The 20907-nt window shown below is 50.9% G+C and overlaps 3 protein-coding genes across 12 annotated transcripts in view; 1 reads left to right on the top strand and 2 right to left on the bottom strand.

The window, feature by feature from the left end:
* ZNF662 (zinc finger protein 662) overlaps nt 1-20907 on the bottom strand; it is a 42572-nt gene that overhangs the window by 18611 nt on the left and 3054 nt on the right. The gene's annotated exons all lie outside the window — the stretch shown is intronic.
* On the top strand, nt 2206-3711 carry CYP8B1 (cytochrome P-450 8B1). Its single transcript, NM_214426.1, is given in 1 exon segment — nt 2206-3711. A coding segment is annotated over 1 exon segment (1506 nt).
* The window catches only part of ACKR2 (atypical chemokine receptor 2), a 37924-nt gene continuing 21454 nt past the window's right edge, over nt 4438-20907 (bottom strand). For 7 of the 10 annotated variants that reach the window (XM_021068500.1, XM_021068498.1, XM_021068497.1 and 4 more), the window contains one exon: nt 4438-10887. In XM_021068500.1, the coding sequence (XP_020924159.1) occupies nt 9701-10858 (1158 nt within the window). In that variant the 5' untranslated portion in view covers nt 10859-10887 and the 3' untranslated portion in view covers nt 4438-9700. 10 annotated transcript variants of the gene reach the window in all.

The raw sequence follows: 20907 nt of genomic DNA, 5'->3' as shown, positions 1-20907 counted from the left end.
CACAAAAAAAATGTTGAAAGATAACAGAAACGACACTCCAGCCAGGCTTATGAAACGAATTTCTCAGGAGTGTGCTCGGAAGTGGCGGCTTCTGTTCAGCCCACGCGTGGGAAGCAGCAGCAGTGGGAGGGAAGGAGAGAGCCCCTCCGAAAGGCTTCCCCCTGCCCACCCCCTTACTGTTGGCTCCGAAAATGAATTCACAGACACACAGCCCTCAGGGTGAAGCACCACGGATCGACAGACAGAGGGCGCCTCAGCCCTGGCGGCCGCCAGTGGCTCCTGCCTAAAAGCATCCTCGCAGAGGAGGAGCTGATGACAGAAATTCGGTATCTGCTCAAGAATAAGGAAGAACTGGGAGTTTGGGGTTAATAGATACAGACTCTTGCCTTCAGAATGGATTAGAAATGAGATCCTGCTGGGTAGCACTGGGAGCTATGTCCAGTCACTTATAATGGAGCATGATAATGTGAGAAAAAAGAATGTATACATGTATGTGTAACTGGGACACCATGCTGTACAGTAGAAAAAAATGAAAGGTTAAAAAAATAAAAAGAACGAGGAAGAAGGTGGTCTTCTCCCCACCCCCCACTTTTCCTTTGATTATAAAACTGCATCGCACTAAATTCTCAGGCACTTGCTTGCCTGCCCACTTGTATCTCTCACAAGGGTCCTACACTAATAAACTCTTTCCTGTCACTGCCTCTCCCTGAATTCTTTCTGCTCTGAGACAGAAGAATCTATGCTCTACCAGGCCCCAAAACATGTTCTGAGGTTTCACTAGGGCTGGGGAGAGCTGAGTACTTGCTGTGGTTGCTCTGAGCAATCAGAGGGAATGTTGTGGAGACAGAGTGTGGATGTTTTGGTTTCCTGCTGGGAGGAACTGTGCAAGGCAAAGGGGGCTCACTCAAGGTGGCATGCAGAAATCTTACGGTTGCCTGAGAAGACAAAGTCCCTGTTTGTGGGCTATTTAAGAAGTTAAAGAGTAACTTGTGGGCTATCAGAACTAGTTGCATTGAGTCTGAACCTTACCTATTGCAACAATGGGCCAGGCTGCTTGACTAAAGCCTTAGAGTCAAGGGCACAGCTTTCTCCTTCTTGGGCCTGCTGGCAGGGACCTGGCCTGACACCTCACAGAGGGCCCCCAGCAATCAGTCAACTCACCTCACCAAGCTGGGACAGCTGTCAGAAACAGTCCCCATTTGGAGTTCCTGCCATGGCTCAGTGGTTAACAAACCTGACTAGTATCCATGAGGATAAGGGTTCAATCCCCGGCCTTGCTCAGTGGGTTAAGGATCCAGCGTTGCCATTAGCTGTGGTATAGGTTGCAGACGAGGCTCAGATCCAGCATTGCTATGGCTGTGGCGTGGGCCGGCAGCTACAGATCTGACTTGATCCCTAGCCTGGGACCCTCCATGTGCCGTGAGTACAGCCCTAAAAAGACAGACAGACAGACAGACAGACAGCAGAAGGAAAAGGAAAGGAAAGGAAAAGGAAAGAAAAGAGAAGAGAAAAGAAAAAAGAAAAGAAAAGAAAAAGCCCTTACTATACTGTGAACCTAGATCCTCATTGTGAAATAAAGCCCTTGGTTTGAAATCCCTATCATCTCTGACATTTCATAATTCCTAGGTTCCCAGTCTGTATTCTTGATAGAGAATTGTGCAAGCCAATGGGTAAGAGGCTCTGAGACTGAAATCTGAGCCTGTGCTTGAAGAGTCCCTTGCCTGGAAGGTTCTGGGGGTCTTTTAAAAATGAGGGGGTGGTGAAACTTCAATAAGTGCTTAGTGCATTTTTGCTGAATGAGCAAGCTAATGAATATGGGAATTCCTGAGTCAGTAAAGGAGTTGATAGTCAATAACTCATGAGGATAAAGGTGATATCAAGGAAAGCTTGGTAGAGAAGATGCTGGAGATGGGTCTGAAGAGGTCAGAACAAAGCCTGAAGCTGGTGAGGAGGCTGTGACCATAGCTAGAGGCTTCTTTCTGGGCACCTTCCTGGTCCCACCTCCTCCTCCCACATGATCAGGTCCTAAAAAAATTCAAGGGCACATTCTGCTCCCAGGTACTGTCTCGCTAGGGTTATTTACTGTAACTTGCAGTCACAGGGCAAGGTCCAGGTGGACAGACCTTTCTGTCTCCAAGGCCTCCCAAAAGCTCTCTGGCACCCAGAGAACAGTGTGTGCAGAGCTCACCCTGGAAGAGGACAGCTATGGTGCTCTGGGGTCCAGTGCTGGGAGTCCTGCTGGTGGCCATTGTGGGATACCTGTGCCTGCAGGGGCTGCTCCGGCAACGAAGACCTGAGGAGCCCCCTCTGGATAAGGGTTCCGTGCCCTGGCTGGGTCATGCCATGACTTTCCGGAAGAATATGTTGGAATTCCTGAAGCACATGTGGGCCAGACACGGGGACATATTCACCGTGCAGCTAGGCGGCCAGTACTTCACCTTTGTCATGGACCCTCTTTCCTTTGGCCCCATCCTCAAGGATGCGAAGAGAAAACTAGACTTTGTGGAGTATGCAGAAAAACTGGTGCTGAAGGTATTTGGCTACCGCTCCATGCAGGGAGACCACCGGATGATACACTCAGCCAGCACCAAGCACCTCATGGGTGACGGCTTGGAGGAGCTCAACAAAGCCATGCTGGACAACCTGTCCTTGGTTATGCTGGGCCCCAAGGGCCCTAGTCCGGATGCCAGTTGCTGGCGTGAGGACGGCCTCTTTCACTTCTGCTATGACATCCTGTTCAAGGCCGGCTACCTGAGCTTGTTTGGCCGCACAGAGGACAAGGAGCAGGACCTGCTGCAGGCGGAGGAGTTATTCATGCAGTTCCGCAAGTTCGACCGCATGTTCCCCAGGTTTGTCTACTCCCTGCTGGGCCCACGAGAGTGGCTGGAAGTGGGCCGGCTCCAGTGTCTCTTCCACAAGATGCTCTCTGTGGAACACAGCTTGGAGAGGCACGGCATAAGCAGCTGGATCACCGATATGCTTCAGGTTCTGAGGGAGCAGGGAGTAGCCCCAGCCATGCAGGACAAGTTCAACTTCATGATGCTCTGGGCCTCCCAGGGTAACACAGGGCCTACCACTTTCTGGGCCCTCTTGTTCCTCCTGAAGCACCCAGAGGCCATGCGGGCCGTGAGGGAGGAGGCCACCCGGGTCCTGGGGGAAGCCAGGCTGGAGGACAAGCAGTCCTTCGATGTAGAGGTCAGTGCACTGAGTCACATGCCAGTGCTGGACAGCGTGATGGAGGAGACACTGCGGCTGGGGGCCGCGCCCACCCTCCTCAGGGTGGTGAACAGTGATCAGATGCTAAAGATGGCCAGTGGGCAGGAATACCGGCTCCGTCATGGAGACATCCTGGCCCTCTTCCCTTATCTCTCGGTGCACATGGACCCTGACATCCACCCCGAGCCCACCACCTTCAAGTACGATCGCTTCCTCACGCCCAGCGGCAGCCGGAAAGTAAACTTCTACAAGGCAGGCAAGAAGATCCACCACTACACTATGCCATGGGGCTCGGGCATCTCCATCTGCCCTGGGAGGTTCTTTGCCCTCACCGAGATGAAGCTCTTTGTGCTGCTCATGGTCACACACTTTGACCTGGAGCTGGTGGACCCGGACATGCCTGTGCCACCCGTGGACCCCCAGCGCTGGGGCTTTGGCACCATGCAGCCCAGCTACGAGGTGTGCTTCCGCTACCGCCTGCGGCCCACAGAGTGAGTTCTGTCCAGGCGGCCGCAGGCTGGCCCAGTGCTCCCTTGGGGTCTCCACCTCTGCTGCCCCTCTGAAACCTCAGGCCCCACTGACCGCCCCTTCCTCTGTCCTGCGTGCCCTCCCTGCTCTTTGGCCTCCTTCCAATCACCTCCCAGGCTTATCCTCTCTTTTTTTTTTTAATTTTATTTTTATTTTTTTTATTTTTTTGGCTTTTTAGGGCTGCACCCAGGGCATGCGGAGGTTCCCAGGCTAGGGGTCAAATCAGAGCTAAAGCTGCTGGCAACGCAGGATCCTTAACCCACTGAGTGAGGCCAGGGATTGAACCCACAGCCTCAAGTTTCCTAGTCAGATTCGTTTCCGCTGTGCCACAACAGGAACTCCCCTCCCTTCTTTCTAAAACACTGTCTCTCACAGCGGATTCCACAGAACTCATTTCTCACAGCAAGACCAGGGAAGGGGAAATTATCTGTGGGCAACTCAGTTTGGGAGGCAAGACATGCCTTGACAAGTCCTGCAGCAAAGACACTGGGTAAGTGAGTCAGGCGGCATCTTGCAAAGGTTGGTCTCCACCCCCGCAGCACTTTGTTTCTTTTCCTCAATACTTATTCCTCATCCTGCAAAAGTCAGTCCAGAACAGTGTCATCAGAGAGCAGTACCAGGCAAGCCATATGTGTAATTTTTAATTTCCTACTTGACACATTTTTTTTAAAAAGTCAAAAGAAACAGGTGAAATTCATTTTTATGCTGTAGTTTGAGTTATCTAAAATATTAGCATTTCAACATGAGTCAATGTACAAACATGAATGAAATACTTTTACAATTCTTTTTCCCCTCCAAAGCTGGTATGTACTTTTTACCCTTGATACTGAGCATATCTTAATTCAGACTAGCCCTATCCTGAGTGTTCAACAGCCACATGGGGCTAGTGGCTTCTGTATGGGATAGAGCAGCTCTAGAGAAAGGCTGCCTTTATTCAAGGTCCCTCCTCCATGCCCCCCTCCCCTTTGCACCCCAATCTTGGGCTGATCTTCACTTGCTTTCCACAACCATTGCTGAGCTCAGAGCTCTCAGCTACCCACACTCCCAGTCTCCCCACAGGGGTCTCACAGCACCACTGACTCAGTTCGGCCCATGCAGAACTCAGCATCTGTGCCCCCACCTCTGCCCAGAACCAGCCCCTTCCCCGATTTCCCTGCCCCTCACTGCACCACCACCCACCCCATCCTCCAGGGCAGACAGGGAGGGGGGACCCTCAGCTCCTCCCTGTCCCCCACATACACTCAGGCCCCAGTTGAGTCAGCCCGACCCCCTGTGGGGACCTGGAACTTTGTCACCTCTTCCCCACCCTGACTGCTTTTTTTACAGCTCAGGACTCAACATTTCTCTCCACCTGGGGTCTGCTGCCAGACACTTTTTTCCAAAAGCACCTCTGAGTGTCCCCCTTTTCATTTTTTGGCTCCCCATCACCTCCACACACCTGACGTTTAATTTTGCCACAGCTGGTCCCCGAATTTTCAATCCAGGGCAATTCAACTTTGGCGACTTTCTCCAATGGAAGCATCCGTGAAGTACAGTGCTTGCCTTCACCATGAACCCTTGTGCCGGCTACTCCCGGAAGCCTTCTTGACCCTTGCCCATCCCATCCTCTGGCCAGAAATGGCCTCCATCCCCTGGAGTTCCCCTACCACTGTGGGCATCACAGCACATCTGTTATGTCATCGCTTTCTGTGTTCTGGTTTCTACTTCCTGCCCTCTGCTCTAGACTGGGGCCCACAGGGAGTGGTATCTTATTCCTCTATCTCCGACCCCAATTCCCTAAATGCAGAGTAAATTACAGAAACCTGACTTCTTCCAGTCTTGGCTAATTTACTTCATTCAAATAATTTCCTTGCCCTCCCATCCTCACTCAGCTTTCCAGCCTGTGAAATGGGAAAGTCCCTGGTGCCAGGCATGCTTTCCAGGGCTGGGAGAGGGTGAAGGGTGCTGCTGCCAGGACTGTAGCTGGCTGACAGCAAGGCCTGGCTGGCGCTGGAACAGGAGGGGAAGTGACCGAGGGAGTTGGTATAGGGTCGGAGAGGGAGGCCCAGGCAGTGTGAACCTCCTGCAGGGACCACCCAGGAGGGCTTCTCTCTGCCACCCCAACCCTACATCTCCGACTGGCCTCTTCCTTTGTCTTGAGGTTGCCTGTTTTGCCCCCAGTTTTCTAGGATAACAAGGCTGTTAGAGTGGGCAGGGGCCAGGCTGGGGGCAGTAGTCTGTTCTCACAACTATGTGACTCTGGACTGGGGCCTGCCTTTCTCCAGGTCTAGATGCTCCCAAATGGTGACATCTGCCTGAAGCCTGATAGAGCTCTGATTGGCCAGGAGAAGCCAGGGCCAGGGCCACAAGGAGAAGAGTCATAGAGGGAGCACAGGGGAGGAAGGGGGAGCATAGGGGGCTGGGAGACATCACTGGAATGCTTGCCAACAATCTCTCTCGCAGAGCCAGGCCCTGTGCCAGAGCAAGTGTGGGAACAAGGGTAAAGACACAGGGCTCTCCCATACCGCCTTGGCCTGGACCTAGCTGCTGCATCCCTTCATTCCCCTAACTCAGAGGACTAGGGACCAGGAGCCTGGCTGGTGGACAGGCTGGGGCAGGGCTGAGAGCCCAAGTCCACTAAGTCAGGACCAAGAGACCTCAACCTAGAGTTGACCATGTGCAGATGTCCCAGGAATGTCATGGATCCTGTGGTCTGTTTGAGAGTCTGCCAGGGACCGAGGGACACCTCAGTGGGTCAAGCATGAGATGAAGATAAGCATGCCATCCAACATGCGCCCCAGGCAGTGGTGAGCAGCTAGGATTAGTATGCGCAGTAGAGGCCCATGCCCACCTGCTAGGGGAGGGACCCATGACACCCACAGTTCTACGCCCCCAGCATGGGAACTGCTGTACACAACCTCCACAAGGGCACCCTTCCCACCCTGGCACAGGGCTTGGGGCAGCAGAAAGACTGAGGGCCTCAAGGATGCATCTAGTCATTGCCTGTCCTCACCCACCAGTTCTATGGCCAATCCTTCATTTCTGCACCAAATTTTTCTCCCTATGTGTATCCTCTCTGGGGGGAGCTTATAGCAAAGGAAGATCAGAGATGGCATGCCAATGGTGGACCTGCAGGCACCTGGGAAAATAAAGAGATACTTTTCCATAAGCAATAACCTCTGTGGACGCTCACAGCACACTTCACAAGGTGGGGGTGGGCAGCCCTGTTCCCAAGCAGAGCCATGCCTGCCCTCCTCCCTTGGTCACCTGGGTAGAAGGGTCTCCCCTGCCTCAGAGTCCTAGAGCCAGGAGAATCCTGGAGGCTTTCCGGAAACCCCAGGTAGAAAGTACAGGTATGTTGGGAAGCCAAGCCTTGGGGCAGGCAGAGAACGGCAGGAGGGACCAAGGTCCAGGCTGGGAAGTCAGGTTGGGATGGAGAGGACACTGCCCTGGCCTGCCTCCAACTCTCTCCTTGACCAGTTTGTGAGAAGGTGCAACCAGAAAACCTTCTCACAAACTGTGCTGCAATCAGAGTCCTCACTGTGGTCAGCTGCGGTGTAGGGCATCTGGGACAGTCAGAGGGACCAAGGGGTCAACTGCAGCCAGGCCTTCTCCTCTTCTGTGGGCACAGGCATCAGGGCACTAAGGGCACTACTTCTCACACACCTGGTATTTGCAGAGAGCACACTCACACACTCACACGGCTGGAGAGAGGCACACAGGAACACACAGAAATCTGCGGGCACACACCAGACCCACGTGGACTCAGTGAGCCCTCATGTCAGACCCACATACACAGTCGTAGGTCAGCCGTAGGTACTTGTCCAACCCACACAGCAACACAGACACATGCACATCGACCCCACCACACACACACTGTGTCCTCCCTTGCCTGGCATACCTTGCCCATCCCCTCTGTATGTCCTGAGCACAAAGTTGGGGACGCTGGGTGCCCAGATGTGTTGGCACAACTCCGGCTGCCACGTGGGCAGGACAGAGGTCCCCTGTGGGGCAAGATTTCAAGAGCTCTAAAACTGAACCTCATCCTCAAACAAATCGTCCTCAAACAAATCGCTACCTTTAGATTCAGAGGATCTCCGCTTCCCAGGGGACTGCGTGGGCTCAGAGTCTTTCCTCCTAGTGGGGAATCTGGGGCCTTGGGGAGAAAGAACTAAAGGCACCAGAGCTGAGAGAGACTGGAGGTGGGGGGCACACCGAGGGGAAGACCAGCCAGGTCAACTCAGGCAAAGTCCAGGGACAGTCCTGCTAATAACACATGTGCAATGACCATACCATTCCAGGGCAAAAAAAGAGTGGGAGGAATACTGACCACCTGCTCAATTCTCTATCCAACCAGCTACTCATTCCAAAAACAAAAAAACAAAACAAAACAAAAAACCCACACCAACTTAGTGAGCACCTACTACATTCCAAGCATGGCTGAAGCACAGGGAATGCAAATTTTGCACCTGCAGACTGGAACTTCCATTCACCCAGCTGTGTGTCCTTCTGGCCTCCGTTCCATCCACCTAAAAGCTTCCTTCTGAGCACTTCTGTCTGCCAGGCTCTGTGCTGCCTTTTCCATGACAGACATGGCAGGTTGTGCCCAGCAGTACTAAGAGGTGTGGGAAAGCAGTGAGCACTCTAGAAGCGCAGGAAGGAGATGCCGCTGTGGGCCAGGGGCTCCCTGGGGCAAGGTTTCTCAGGGGATGTGTTAGTGGGCAGGAAGGATGCTGACCTTGAGACATGAAGCACCCAGGCAGGGTGTATCTGGCAGGAGTTCTTAGGTTGCAGGTAACAAAACACCACTACCCCAAACCAGGAGGGAATTTATTGGTTCATGTAGGCATCAAGTCCAAGCTTGGGACAGGCTTCGGCCATGCCTTGCTCCTGGGCTCGAGCACAGGCCCCGGGGTCTGCTCACTCACTTTTGTCAGCTCACCTTCTAAAGTTCCAGCTGAGGAAGGAGCAGCTCCAGACCTCATACTCCCTCAGCTTCAGTTTCCACTCTGCCTGGCTCATGTGCCCATCCCAAGAGGACTCACTATGTCAGGGAAACGTGAGGCCACAACTGGCTGATGACCCATGCTCTACGCAACACCCACCAAGCACAAGGCAGAGTAACCAAGGAGCGGGTTCCCAGAAGGAGGAAGATTCAGTTACACAACAAGGGTGAGGTGAATACCTGACTGGAAAATGATCCCTGTCCTTGAGGAAGCTGGCAAGCCCGAAGCAGAGATGGGAATGGGCAGGAAACTGCAAGGGGTGCCTGGCAGCCAGGACATAAAAGCAGAGGTAAAGGAATAGAAGAATAAAACTGTATAGGATTCTAACTGTGAAAAGCTCCAGCCTAAAAAGTGGACAATGATTCTGGACCAGACGGTGCAGGTTCCAGGGAGCACTGAGGGCTCCTGAGAGGGGGTGTGGGAGGCGGAGGGAAGCCCATGCTCTGGGACCACCAGGAACACGTGTTCACTCTGCCTCCCACCCACCCACACTCTCCTATAGGTGGAGCACCTCCAGCCCCTCTTGACCGCCAGCCCCTGGATCTATCATCAAGGCTGTGATATTACACAACAGCACAATAATATTTCCTCAGCTGAGCCACAGGGAAGGGGGCAGCCTGGAGGGTGGCAGGCCTCGGACTACTGTGAGGGAGATGCGAGTGACAGCTGAGGAGGTCGTGATCGCCCTGGCTGCAGGCTGTAGACGAGATGACAGGAGAGCATGAGGACTGGAAACACAGAGGGCAGTTGGTGAACGACTGCAGCCACTCAGCCATCCTCAGTGTCCCCTAGAGGGCGGTGAGGAGCGGGAAGGGAGAAGGCAGGAGTGAGCAAACGCTGCAGGTGTCAGAGGACTGAGAAGGGACCACCGCGCTTAGCAACTGGGTCACCGAAGCCTTTGAAGGGAGGGCTTTGGTGGATGTGCCACTGAGCTGGGTTCCATCTGCTCTCAGAGACTGTGGTGTGGCCGATCAGGCTGAACTCCCCACGTTCTCCTTGTTGGGGGCGTCCTCAGCCTGCCTCCCTTCGAGATCATTCATTCTGGTTACATCTTCCTGGGCAGTGAGCCTGCTGCTCTCAGAAGAGCTGGACGGCGGGGCCTGGGCAAGGTAAGGAGCCTGGTGCCGCCTGAGCACAGCGGCCAGGAGATCCTTAAGGTGCCGGCGGAAGCGGCGACTGGAGAAAGCGTAGAGGACAGGGGTGATGCAGCAGTGGAGGAAGGCGATGCTCTCTGTCACCTGCAGCCCGTAGTCCAGGTGCTGGCTGACCTTGCAGTCCCCAAAGACTTGCAGGTCCAGCAGCGAGTGCAGAAACAAGGTGAGGTTATATGGGAACCACAGCACAAAGAAGGCCACCACCAAGGCTACAGCCATCCTTAGAGCCCGGCCCTGACCCGGGGGCCTCAGCCTGACCAAGACACAGCCGATGCGGGCATAGAAGAAGGTCATGGCCAAGAGCGGGAGGAGAAACCCCAGGAGGTTCTGCTGGAAGCGGAGGAAGAGCTTCCAGATGGTCCCATGCCCCCCGAAATCCGCATAGCAGTCCCACACATTCGGGTGGTTTTCATGTGTCCTCACAAAGACCATGTCAGGGATGGAGACAGCCAGGGCCACAACCCACACGACAGTCACAAGGAGCAGGCTCTTGGCCCGGGTCCTCAGCTGGTGGTGGGGCCAAGCCCACACAATCTCCAGGTACTTGTCCAGGCTCATGCAGCCAATGAAGAAGATGCCACTGTAGAAGTTAATGGTATAGAGGGTGCTCACCATCTTGCACAAGAAACTCCCAAAGACCCAATGCCAGGCCACAGAGATGCCCCAGAAGGGCAGCGTCACCACAAACAGGAGGTTGGAGATGGCCAGGTTCAGCAGATAGGTCTCAGTCATCCGCTTTCGAGGCACGTACCAGAGCAAGACCACGAGAAGAAGGAGGTTCCCGCCCAGGCCCAGCACGAAGATCAGGCTGTAGAAGATAGGCAGAAAGACTCTGCCAAAGGACAGCACCTCATCCTTCCTGCAGAGCATGAAGGCCGCCTCGTCCAGGTAATACTCATAGTCATAGAAGGAGCTGCTGTTCTCAGAACTGGTCACCATGGTGGTGAGTGGCAGAGGGGAGTCGGAGGTGGCCATGTCTGGAGGACACACCCAGTCCTGGAGCTCTGCAAGCCAGAGAGCAGCATGAGCAAAAGGAGACGAATCCAGGCCTCCCGCCCTCTCTCCAAACCCACTTCAGCCACTGCATCTAGTGCACTCTTCACAGTTACTCCAGCACCTGTGGTCTAGCAAGCAAGAGCACAGGCATGCAGAGCCCAAGGTGGTCACTTAATAGCTGTGTCACCGTGGGTAGGTGACTTAACCTCAGGTATTCTCACAGTAGTCACTTCTTTCGTGATGGTTTCTCTTCTTTATTTTTCTCCCTCGTCATTTATAAAGATAATATCTTTGATGCTTTTATTATTTAGGGATACCGATTCACTTGTCTATTGTGTCTGCATACTCTTCCTCATCATGCACGGCTTACAATTATTCTTTGTGTGGCTTTCCTTTTTTTTTTTTTTTTTAAATAAGAGCATCTCTTCAGTGGGGCTTGTTTTTTTCTATAAATGTCTAGCGTGTGTCCACTCTAGCTTTGAGCTTTTTTCTCTCACTTGAGGATTTCTCTTGCTTGGGTTATTTTAAAAATATTTATTTATAAATAGTTTAATATCAATATTTTCATTTATAAATACTTAGTATTTTTAAGATATTTTATCCAGTATATGTAGGTTTGTAGCACAGAGTTGTTAGCTATGATGAGAGAAGCTTTTAAACCTTTGTCTCACTCAGATTTCCCACTTTTATTTTTTTATGTATTTATTTATTTTTTTTTTTTGTCTTTTTGCTATTTCTTGGGCCGCTCCTGCGGCATATGGAGGTTCCCAGGCTAGGGGTTGAATCGGATCTGTAGCCACTGCCCTACGCCAGGGCCACAGCAACGCGGGATCCGAGCCGTGTCTGCAACCTACACCACAGCTCACGGCAACGCTGGATCGTTAACCCACTGAGCAAGGGCAGGGGTCGAACCCGCAACCTCATGGTTCCTAGTCGGATTCGTTAACCACTGCGCCACGACGGGAACTCCAGATTTCCCACTTTTAAATTGGTATTAATAACAGTGCCTACTTCATGGGGTTCTTGTGAGGTTTAAATGTGATAATTCATGCAGACTTTTTTTTTTTTTTTTTTTTCCTTTTTGGCCGTGCCCATGATACAGAAGCTCCCCGCTCAGGACCAAACCCGAGCCACAGCCGTGACAAAGCCAGATCCTTAACCACTTAGGCCACCAGGGAATTCCAATGCAGAGCATTTTAAGCTCTACAAAGAATGTCCAGAACATAGGAGGCATTTCAATAAACTTTGGCTTAAATGATTTCTTTGCCCAGAGCTGAGTTCATCACCTTCCAAACCAGCCACTTCTCCTCTCCCATGTCTACCTCACTGAAGGGCACCACCAGTCACTCAGTCACCCGAGACCAGAACATGGGAGATGCCTCAGATTCCTCCCTCACCCCCCTCATCATGCCCTGTGAGTCTCTACCTCCTCACTGCTGTCTGCATATGTTCACTACCCATACAAATATATACGTGATACTCTTTTAATAAAATTAAGACAAATGCAATGCATGTGCATGTAACAACAACCTTACAGATATAACAACAAACTCACTTCGCAGAACTTCCTGCTGTGAAGGAGTTCAAAGAAATGAAAGACGGAGTTCCCTTCGTGGCTCAGCAGTTAACGAACCCGACTAGGATCCACGAGGATGCAGGTTTGACCCCTGGCCTTGCTCAATGGTTAAGGATCCGCGTTGCCGAGAGCTGTGGTGTAGGTAGAAGACTCGGCTCAGATCCCGAGTTGCTGCGGCTGTGGTGTAGGCCAGCGGCTACAGCTCTGATTCGACCCCTAGCCTGGGAATTTCCATATGCCATGGGTGTGGCCATAAAAAGACAAAAACAAAAAGGAGGTGAAAGACAAGGGAAAAACAGGCACAGGACTCGAGATGGCAGCTTCCTGGGCAGGAGACGCCAGACATGAGATGGGGACAGGTCATTGCCCATGGTCAAGTTCCCTCTGGGCAATGGCTTCCCAGGTTTTAATTATATTATTAAACGTAATTTTTAAAAGAAAGCCTCCCATGAACCAGTGAAAAGAGCCTGATATGAACCAAGACTTATGCTCAGTCCTGTTCTATGTTCTAAAAGGAGTGAAACTTCAGGTTCAGCACCTTAGATTGTTCAGCAAGAAGAGGGGAGAGGGCTTGGGGAGGAGAGAGGAAGGAGATAATAAAGAATTCATACCAAGCAGACAATCCCGCACAGCCACCAGAGTAGGCCTGCAGGCTGGTGAGGATAACGGGCCACAAACCAAGAAATATAAATCAACGCCACTTTACCTCTGCATTTTCTTTTTTCTTCCTTGATTCAAATGAGGTTGCACTTTTTTTTTTTTTTTTTTTTTTTTTTTGTCTTTTTGCCTTTTCTAGGGCCACTTCCCTCAGCATATGGAGGTTCCCAGGCCAGGGGTCTAATCAGAGCTGTAGCCATCGGCCTACACCAGAGCCATAGCAACGTGGGATCCAAGCGGCATCTGCAACCCACACCACAGCTCATGGCAACGCCAGATCCTTAACCCACTGAGCAAGGGCAGGGATCAACCCGCAACCTCATGGTTCCTTGTCGGATTCGTTAACCACTGCGCCATGATGGGAACTCTGAGGTTGCACTTTTTAATAGGTTCAATGCCATTATGGATTTCTTCTGTGCATGGTTGATTTTTTTGGTAGGTGAGATTCTCATAAGAGGTTTCATATAGTAAGGATTTTAGCTTTTTACATAAGTATTGCAATGATTTTCCCCAGTCCTTCCTGGCAGAAGTTTTGTTTATTTTTCTTCTAGGTAGAATTTTGAAAGAAATGTAGACTCAGACCCTCAGTGGACCTTCTAGTATCTGTGACACTGTGACGTTATAGCTGATGGAAACATGCAGTTCTGCTAGAATCTTCCTATTTCTGGAGACTCTGCCCCACCCTTGGACTCCTGTCAAATGTCATCCAGGCCAGATGGTGGAGAGACACACAGCCTATCTCCACCCCAAGACCTCAGCCTGGGAAGCTTTATCTAGCACCGGGCTCTGACCCTGAGTGGCCTCAAGAACTGGCCCTGAACATCTTGGGGTCTCCTGTCCCTGAGCCCCTGTCTTTCCTGGGCAGCAGTAAGGTCACCCCCAGCACTTGGCTGGTTTGGGAGTCGGTGAGCTGCTGGGGTTGGGAGGAGGGAGTGCCCTTCTGCACCTCGGCCTGATTAGAGCTTATTAGTCAAGAGTTACCACTAATTAAACACCAGCTCTTCTAGACTGTCAGCACTGACATTGATCCTGACCTGGCTTCTCAAAGTCCCTGACTTTTGCTTTAACAAACAACCAAGGCTGATGATTGCTTTGATCAAAGCCAGGGGTCGGGATCAGCAGGCCCCAGCATGGACCAGGTCTTCTTTCCAAGGCTCCCTTTACCTGGAACACTCTGTTCCTTTTCCTCTCCAGACCTCTGGCCTCCTGATCTTTCACCCTGGGAGTCTTTCCACATCCTCTTGGCCTCTGGGGCCACCAGCCCGTCCCATCACTTTCATCAGTAATACCAGAAATGATGACAACAGCAACCAGCACCCATATACGCACATAACCATTGGCCAGGCACCTTCATGTCAGCTCTGATAGGCCTGTAAGGCAAACCAGGAAGGAACTGTCAGCCCCACCCAACCCAGGAGCAAAGTAACTTCTCCACAGGAAGCCACTGGCTGAGCTGCATCTGAATCCCAGGTCTTCAGACTCAGGAATGGTGCCTTGTCCCGGACCCATTTCATCCTCGGCTCTGTTCTGTCCTGTCCAGGAGTTACCAAACAGGGGCCACCTGAGAAAGGTGTCATTTGGGTTCAAGAGGTCTTGGTTGCCCAGGTTTGGCCCCCATTGGCTGATCTGGCCTGTGTAGATTCCACCATTAATGCCCCCAAGGCTTTATGGGGCCTCCTTGGGAAACGCAGCCTCCTTATAAGCAACATGATAGCCTCCCAAAGACATCCACACTCTAATCCCTAAAATCTGTGAATATGTTACCTTCTATAGCAAAGGGGACTTTGCAGGTGTGATTACAGATCTTGATCTGGGGAGAGCACCTTGGATCATCCAGATGGGGCCACTGTAACCACAAAGGTCCTTTCTTTTTTTGGTCTTTTTGCTATTTCTTTGGGCCGCTTCTGCGGCATATAGAGTTCCCAGGCTAGGGGTCTAATCGGAGCCTACGCCAGAGCCACAGCAACGCGGCATCCGAGCTGCGTCTGCAATCTCCACCACAGCTCAAGGCAACCCCGGATCGTTAACCCACTGAGCAAGGGCAGGGACCGAACCCTCAACCTCATGGTTCCTAGTCGGATTCATTAACCACTGCGCCACGACGGGAACTCCCACAAAGGTCCTTTCTAAGGGAGGCAGGAGTGTCCAAATCAGAGAGGGAAATGTGAGGATGGAAACAGAGGCCTGAGTGATGCAGTTACCAAAGGATGCAGGCAGCCTCTACAGGCCAGATAAGTCGGGAACAAATCCTCCCCTGAGCCTCTGAAGGAATGCAGCCTTCTGACTCAGACTCCTGACCTCTAGAATTTTAAGATAATAAATTTGTTTGTTTAAGGCACTGAATTGGTGGTGCTCTGTCACAGTGGCAATAAGGTAATGTACTTCCTGTGACCCTTCGTGCCTCCAAATCTAAGACTGAGATAGTCAGAGTACATCGTGTCCACCTCCTTCAACTTATGCGTGGGAAAGCTGACACTCAAAAGGGAACTACATGCAAAGCAGACAGTGAGCCATCAGTGACGGCACTGAGCCACAAACCCCACAATCCTGATTCCCCTTCAGGTCTCTGTTACCCCACCCCTAACTGTCCCTTAAGCCGGTTCCATTTTCCCTTTCTTGGTTTTCATTTTTCCTTATTGCCTGAAATCATTTGGCTTATCCAGCAGCACTGCGAGAGGAATGAATGGGGGTGTCAGTTACTCACATCCTAGTATGAATTAGCAGATAATAAGGCAATCCCAGATGAAGCAGCCATAGAAGCTTTGGAAAATCCAGGGAACTAGACAGAAGGAGGCTTTAGGGAGGAAGGACAGCAAGGGCAAGGTCAGCTGAGCTTTCCCTACAATGAATCCAAGGGCATAGAAGCAAACCACAGCATGTCTCCGGGGCAGTAACAGCATCCTTCCAATGACATCCTGAGACTGCTGGCCTGGGCTGGCTCCAGCTTTAACTTAGCAAGAACCTGGCTGGAGAGCAGTTTCTTTTCCTGAGAATCCAGGGCTCCCCTCCCCAGGCCTCTCAGAGAAATCAAAGCCGAGACAATAAGAGAAAAAATACTGCATCCATCCAGACAGGAAGGCAGGAAAGCAGCCCGGTAAGTTGACAGAAAGGCAGCCTTCTATGAGCTGAACACTCATGTATAATTTTCTCATTTAATCTTCACTGTAGTTCTGGGAAGCAGTACTATTATGATCCCCATTTTCCAGAGGAGGAAACTGAGGCTTGGAGGTGAAGCCCAGTTGCCCACAGCTTTATATCAGCAAATGATGGGCCTGGGACTGGATGGCCCTACCAATACAGGGTAGAACTGAAACCAAGAAGAATGAACCTAACTCCATATTAGCTCTGTTGCCTGGGCCCAGTCATGCTGGCTCTGCACCTGTGTCTCCTCCAACAGTAAAAGAATGATGCCTATAGCTGGAAATCTACATAATAACCCTTTCTCGAGGCTCTGCCTCCCAGGCGTGACCTTTAAAGGCATAACACTTTGGGAGAGTTCCCGTCGTCGTCGTCGTGGCGCAGTGGTTAAGGACTAGGAACCATAAGGTTGCGGGTTCAATCCCTGCCTTTGCTTGGTGGGTTAAGGATCCAGCGTTGCCTGAGCTGTGTTGTAGGTCGCAGACATAGCTTGGATCCTGCGTTGCTGTGTCTCCAGCATAGGCTGGCAGCTGCAGCTACATCTCCAATTAGACCCCTAACCTGGGAATCTCCATATGCTGTGGGAGCGGCCCTAGAAAAGACAAAAAGACAAAAAGACAAAAAAAAAAAAAAAAAAAAAGCATAACACTTTTCATTCATATAGAGATATAAAGGTGAAGAACAAAAAATACATTGGTCTTGTTGAAGCTTTATAGGAACGTGGTGACCAGTCTGACAGTGGACAGCTGTAAGAACAAGGATTACTGCCACCCCACCAGGGTCTGGCTGATACCAAGAGGAGTGCAATGAGCAGCCACACCCACTCCCCTTTTAATATAAAAGCAGCCTGAATTCTAACTCGAGTAAGGTGATTCTTTGAGACACTAGCCTGCCATCTTCTTAGTCCACTGGCTTTCCAAATAAAGTCACTATTCTTTGTCCCAACACCTGGTATCCTGTCATGTGGAGAAGAAGTAAGAGCTTGGACTCAGTAATAGACCCGATGATCCTTTGCCCTCAGCTTCCCTTTTCAACATGAACCAAACTTGAATTTGAAGGATGAGCCTCTGAGAGTGGGATTTCTGGCCCTAGCAACCAGTAGCAGAGAAGATTCAAAGTCAGCCATGTGCTGGGGCTGGTGAGAACTAGAAATGCAACGTCTGGGAGGCATTCAACAAATGATCAGAGAATCAACCAGTTCCACATTCAGTGACAAGTCAGTAGCCTGAATTTGATTGTGGTGGGAGTACTGACACCAGGGCAAATGCTACAAACTGGAGCTTCCCTTCCCTTGCCCACCATTGCTGAAGAGTGGGTTGTTAAACCTTTACCAGCATAGCCCTGATCAGGACCTCATGGAGCTTGACCAGACCTGCCTGTCTTGCTGTCTCCCTGTCTGACACCCATCACCTTCCCTTTTCCACCTCCCACATCAACCCCACAGCTGCCTCTGCCCCAGGCAAGAGCCCTAGAGGACAGGGTCACGTGTAGGTGCCCCCCACCCGCCCCCGCCCTAGGTGCTCACAGCACACGCAAGCTGAGTGTGCTGCCCACAGTGAGGCTGAGACCAGGGAACAAATAAACAAGATCAAAAGTGACCCCAAGAGGGTACACCAAGCTTTCATAATATAAAACAAAGAATAACATTTGAGATCACGTCTCATGGACAGTAATTTTGCTGACTTCCTTGGAAAAGGATTTGCAAATCTTATCCTTTAAAATGCAACCTCAATCTCCCCTCCTAGCAGCCTTCCTGGCCACTGGCCTGGTGAAACCCCCCCCCAACCCACCCCCAGCACTCACAGCAGTTTGCTCGTTCGCCTTAAATCCACCTCCCGAAGCAAAGTCACCTTTTGAGAACACTCACCTCCTTTGCTAGACTGGGGATTACAGGGGCTGGGACTCCCCAACAGAGGGCTGGCATCTGAGATGCATTCAACAAATAACCATAGGGAGTTCCCGTCATGGCTCAGCAGTAACAAACCTGACTAGTAACCATGAGGATTCATGTTCGATCCCTGGCCTTGTTCAGTGGTTTAAGGATCCGGCATTGCTGTGAGCCATGGTGTAGGTCACAGACTCGGCTTGGATCTGGCATTGCTGTGGCTGTGGTGTAGACCAGCAGCTCCAGCTCCAATTCACCCCTAGCCTGGGAACTTCCAGATGCTGCCGATGCAGACCTAAAAAGACCAAAACAAATAAACAAAAAACAACCATGGAATTAATCAGCACGGTCACCCAGTTCCCTCCCTTCTCTCGCCTCCTTTTCCCCTGGCCTGGTTTTCTCCCTCCCCCACTAGCGCCTGGCACATAGCTGAGCCAAGGCCCTCCTTCCTTCCGGGAGTTGTTTCCTCAGCTTGGGCAGGTTTGCCCCAGCAGCCTTGGGAGCCAGCACCTGGCCCAGAGCCCCAACTGCTTCCACTTGAGCCAAGAGGAAGTGCCACTTCCAGCTGGCACAGCCTCCCTGGACCAGTGTCCCTGGGCTGTGCCCTGCAGTCACCCCCAGCTCCCTACTCAGAAGCCTCCCTGACTGCTTCTGGAGGCCGGGTGTGGAGAGGGAGTCCCAAGGCCTGGACTCTTCCCTGGCTCAGCCTGCAGTGGTCCCCTCTGTTTATAACTCTGGCATTCCTATTCTGCATTCCTGGTCCAGCTATAGCTGGAAAAGTTGAGGCAGGAGCTGTGAAGTGACTTACACTCTGACTGCAGGGTCTGGCTGCAGAAAGCACTCCAGTGTTGGGGCACAGGTGGGGGACTGGTAACAGCATCTCTCTATTTTCTTCCTTCTGGGTTTGGAGAAACACCAAATTCTAAACACCAATGTGTATATAACAATAACAGCAACAACAATAATAATACCCACCACTTACATAGCACTTACTATGGGCCAGGCTCTCTTCTCAGAACTTACATGCATTCATTCATTTTGTCCTTTAATAACACTCGGAGGCAGATACTATTGTTATCTCTATTTTACCTGTGAGGAAACTGAATTACAGAGAGGCTAGGGAACTTGCCCAAGGCCACACAGCTAGTAAATAGCAGAGTCAGGATTTGAACCCATGCCCAGAGTCTGGCCTAGCTCATTAAAAGGGGAGAAGGCTGGGGACTGGAAGTGACAGGAAACCAGGATGCTTGAATGGAGGGCTGGTTGTGGGGCTGATGGTACATGAGTAGAAAACAGGAAAAGGAACTGGGAGCCACACAAGGACACAAGGAAAAGAGGCCCAGAACCACAGGAATTGCAGGCAGGGAAAGAATTCAGGAATGAGCAGCTCAGGGGGGCAAAGGAAGGTCTCCGCTCTACTGCTCAGTTTGGTTTGACCTTGGGCTTAAACCTTCAGGCCCTGCAGCCCCAAGACAAAGACAGTTCAAAGACAGGGCTTCCATACTGGCACAATGACAGAAATATAGATCAGTGGAACAGAATAGAAAGCCCAGAAATCTTTTTTTTTTTTTTTTTTTTTTTTTTGCCCTTTCTCAGGCCGCTCCCGTGGCATATGGAGGTTCCCAGGCAAGGGGTCGAATCGGAGCTGTAGCCAACGGCCTACGTGAGAGCCACAGCAACATGGGATCTGAGCCATGTCTGTGACCTACACCACAGCTCACAGTAACACCAGATCCTTAATCCATTGAGCAAGGCCAGGGATCAAATCCACAACCTCATGATTCCTAGACGGATTTGTTAACCACTGCACCATGACGGGAACTCCTAGAAAGCCCAGAATTAAACCCACACACCTACAGCCAACTCATCTATGACAAAGGAGGCAAGAATATACAATGGGGAAAAGACAGCCTGTTCAATAGTGATGCTGGGAAAACTAGACAGCCACATGCAAAAGAATAAAATTAGAACACTCCCTAACACCATACACAAAAATAAACTCAAAATGGATTAAAGACCTAGATATAAGACCAGACACTATAAAACTCTTAGAGGAAGACATAAGCCAAACACTCTCTGACATAAACCACGACAACATCTTCTCAGATCCACCTCTTAGAGTAATGACAGTTAAAAAAAAAAATAAACAACTGGGACCTAATTAAACTTAAAAGTTTCTTCACAGCAAAGGAAACCCTAAACAACACAAAAAGACAACCCACAGAATGGGAGAAAATATTTGCAAATGAATCGACTGACAAGGGATTAATCTCCAAAATTTATCAACACCTTCTGCAGCTCCATACCAAAAAAACAAACAACCCCATCAAAAAATAGGCAGAAGATCTAAACAGTCAATCCTCCAAAGAATACATACGGATGGCCAAAAAACACATGAAAAGATGTTCACATCACTCATATTAGAGAATGCAAATCAAAACCCTATGAGTACCACCTTACACCAGCCAGAATGGCCATCATCCAAAAGTCTAAAACAGTAAGTGCTGGAGAGGGTGTGGAGAAAAAGGAACCCTTACACTGTGGTGGGATTGTAAATGGTGCACCACTATGGAAAGCAGTATGGAGATTCCTCAGAAAACTAAAAATAGAACTACCATTTGATCCAGCAATCCCACTCCTGGGCATCTATCCAGAGAAAACCATGACTCGCAAAGACACATGTACTCCGATGTTCATTGCAGCACTGTTTGCAATAGCCAAGACATGGAAACAACCGAAATGTCCGTCAACAGAGGAGAGGATCAAGAAGAT

Source organism: Sus scrofa, chromosome 13 (assembly GCF_000003025.6).
Source record: "Sus scrofa isolate TJ Tabasco breed Duroc chromosome 13, Sscrofa11.1, whole genome shotgun sequence".
In the NCBI taxonomy this organism is placed as follows: domain Eukaryota; kingdom Metazoa; phylum Chordata; class Mammalia; order Artiodactyla; family Suidae; genus Sus; species Sus scrofa.
Note: the sequence above shows the minus strand (reverse complement) of the source record. Positions and strands in the feature narration are given on the sequence as shown.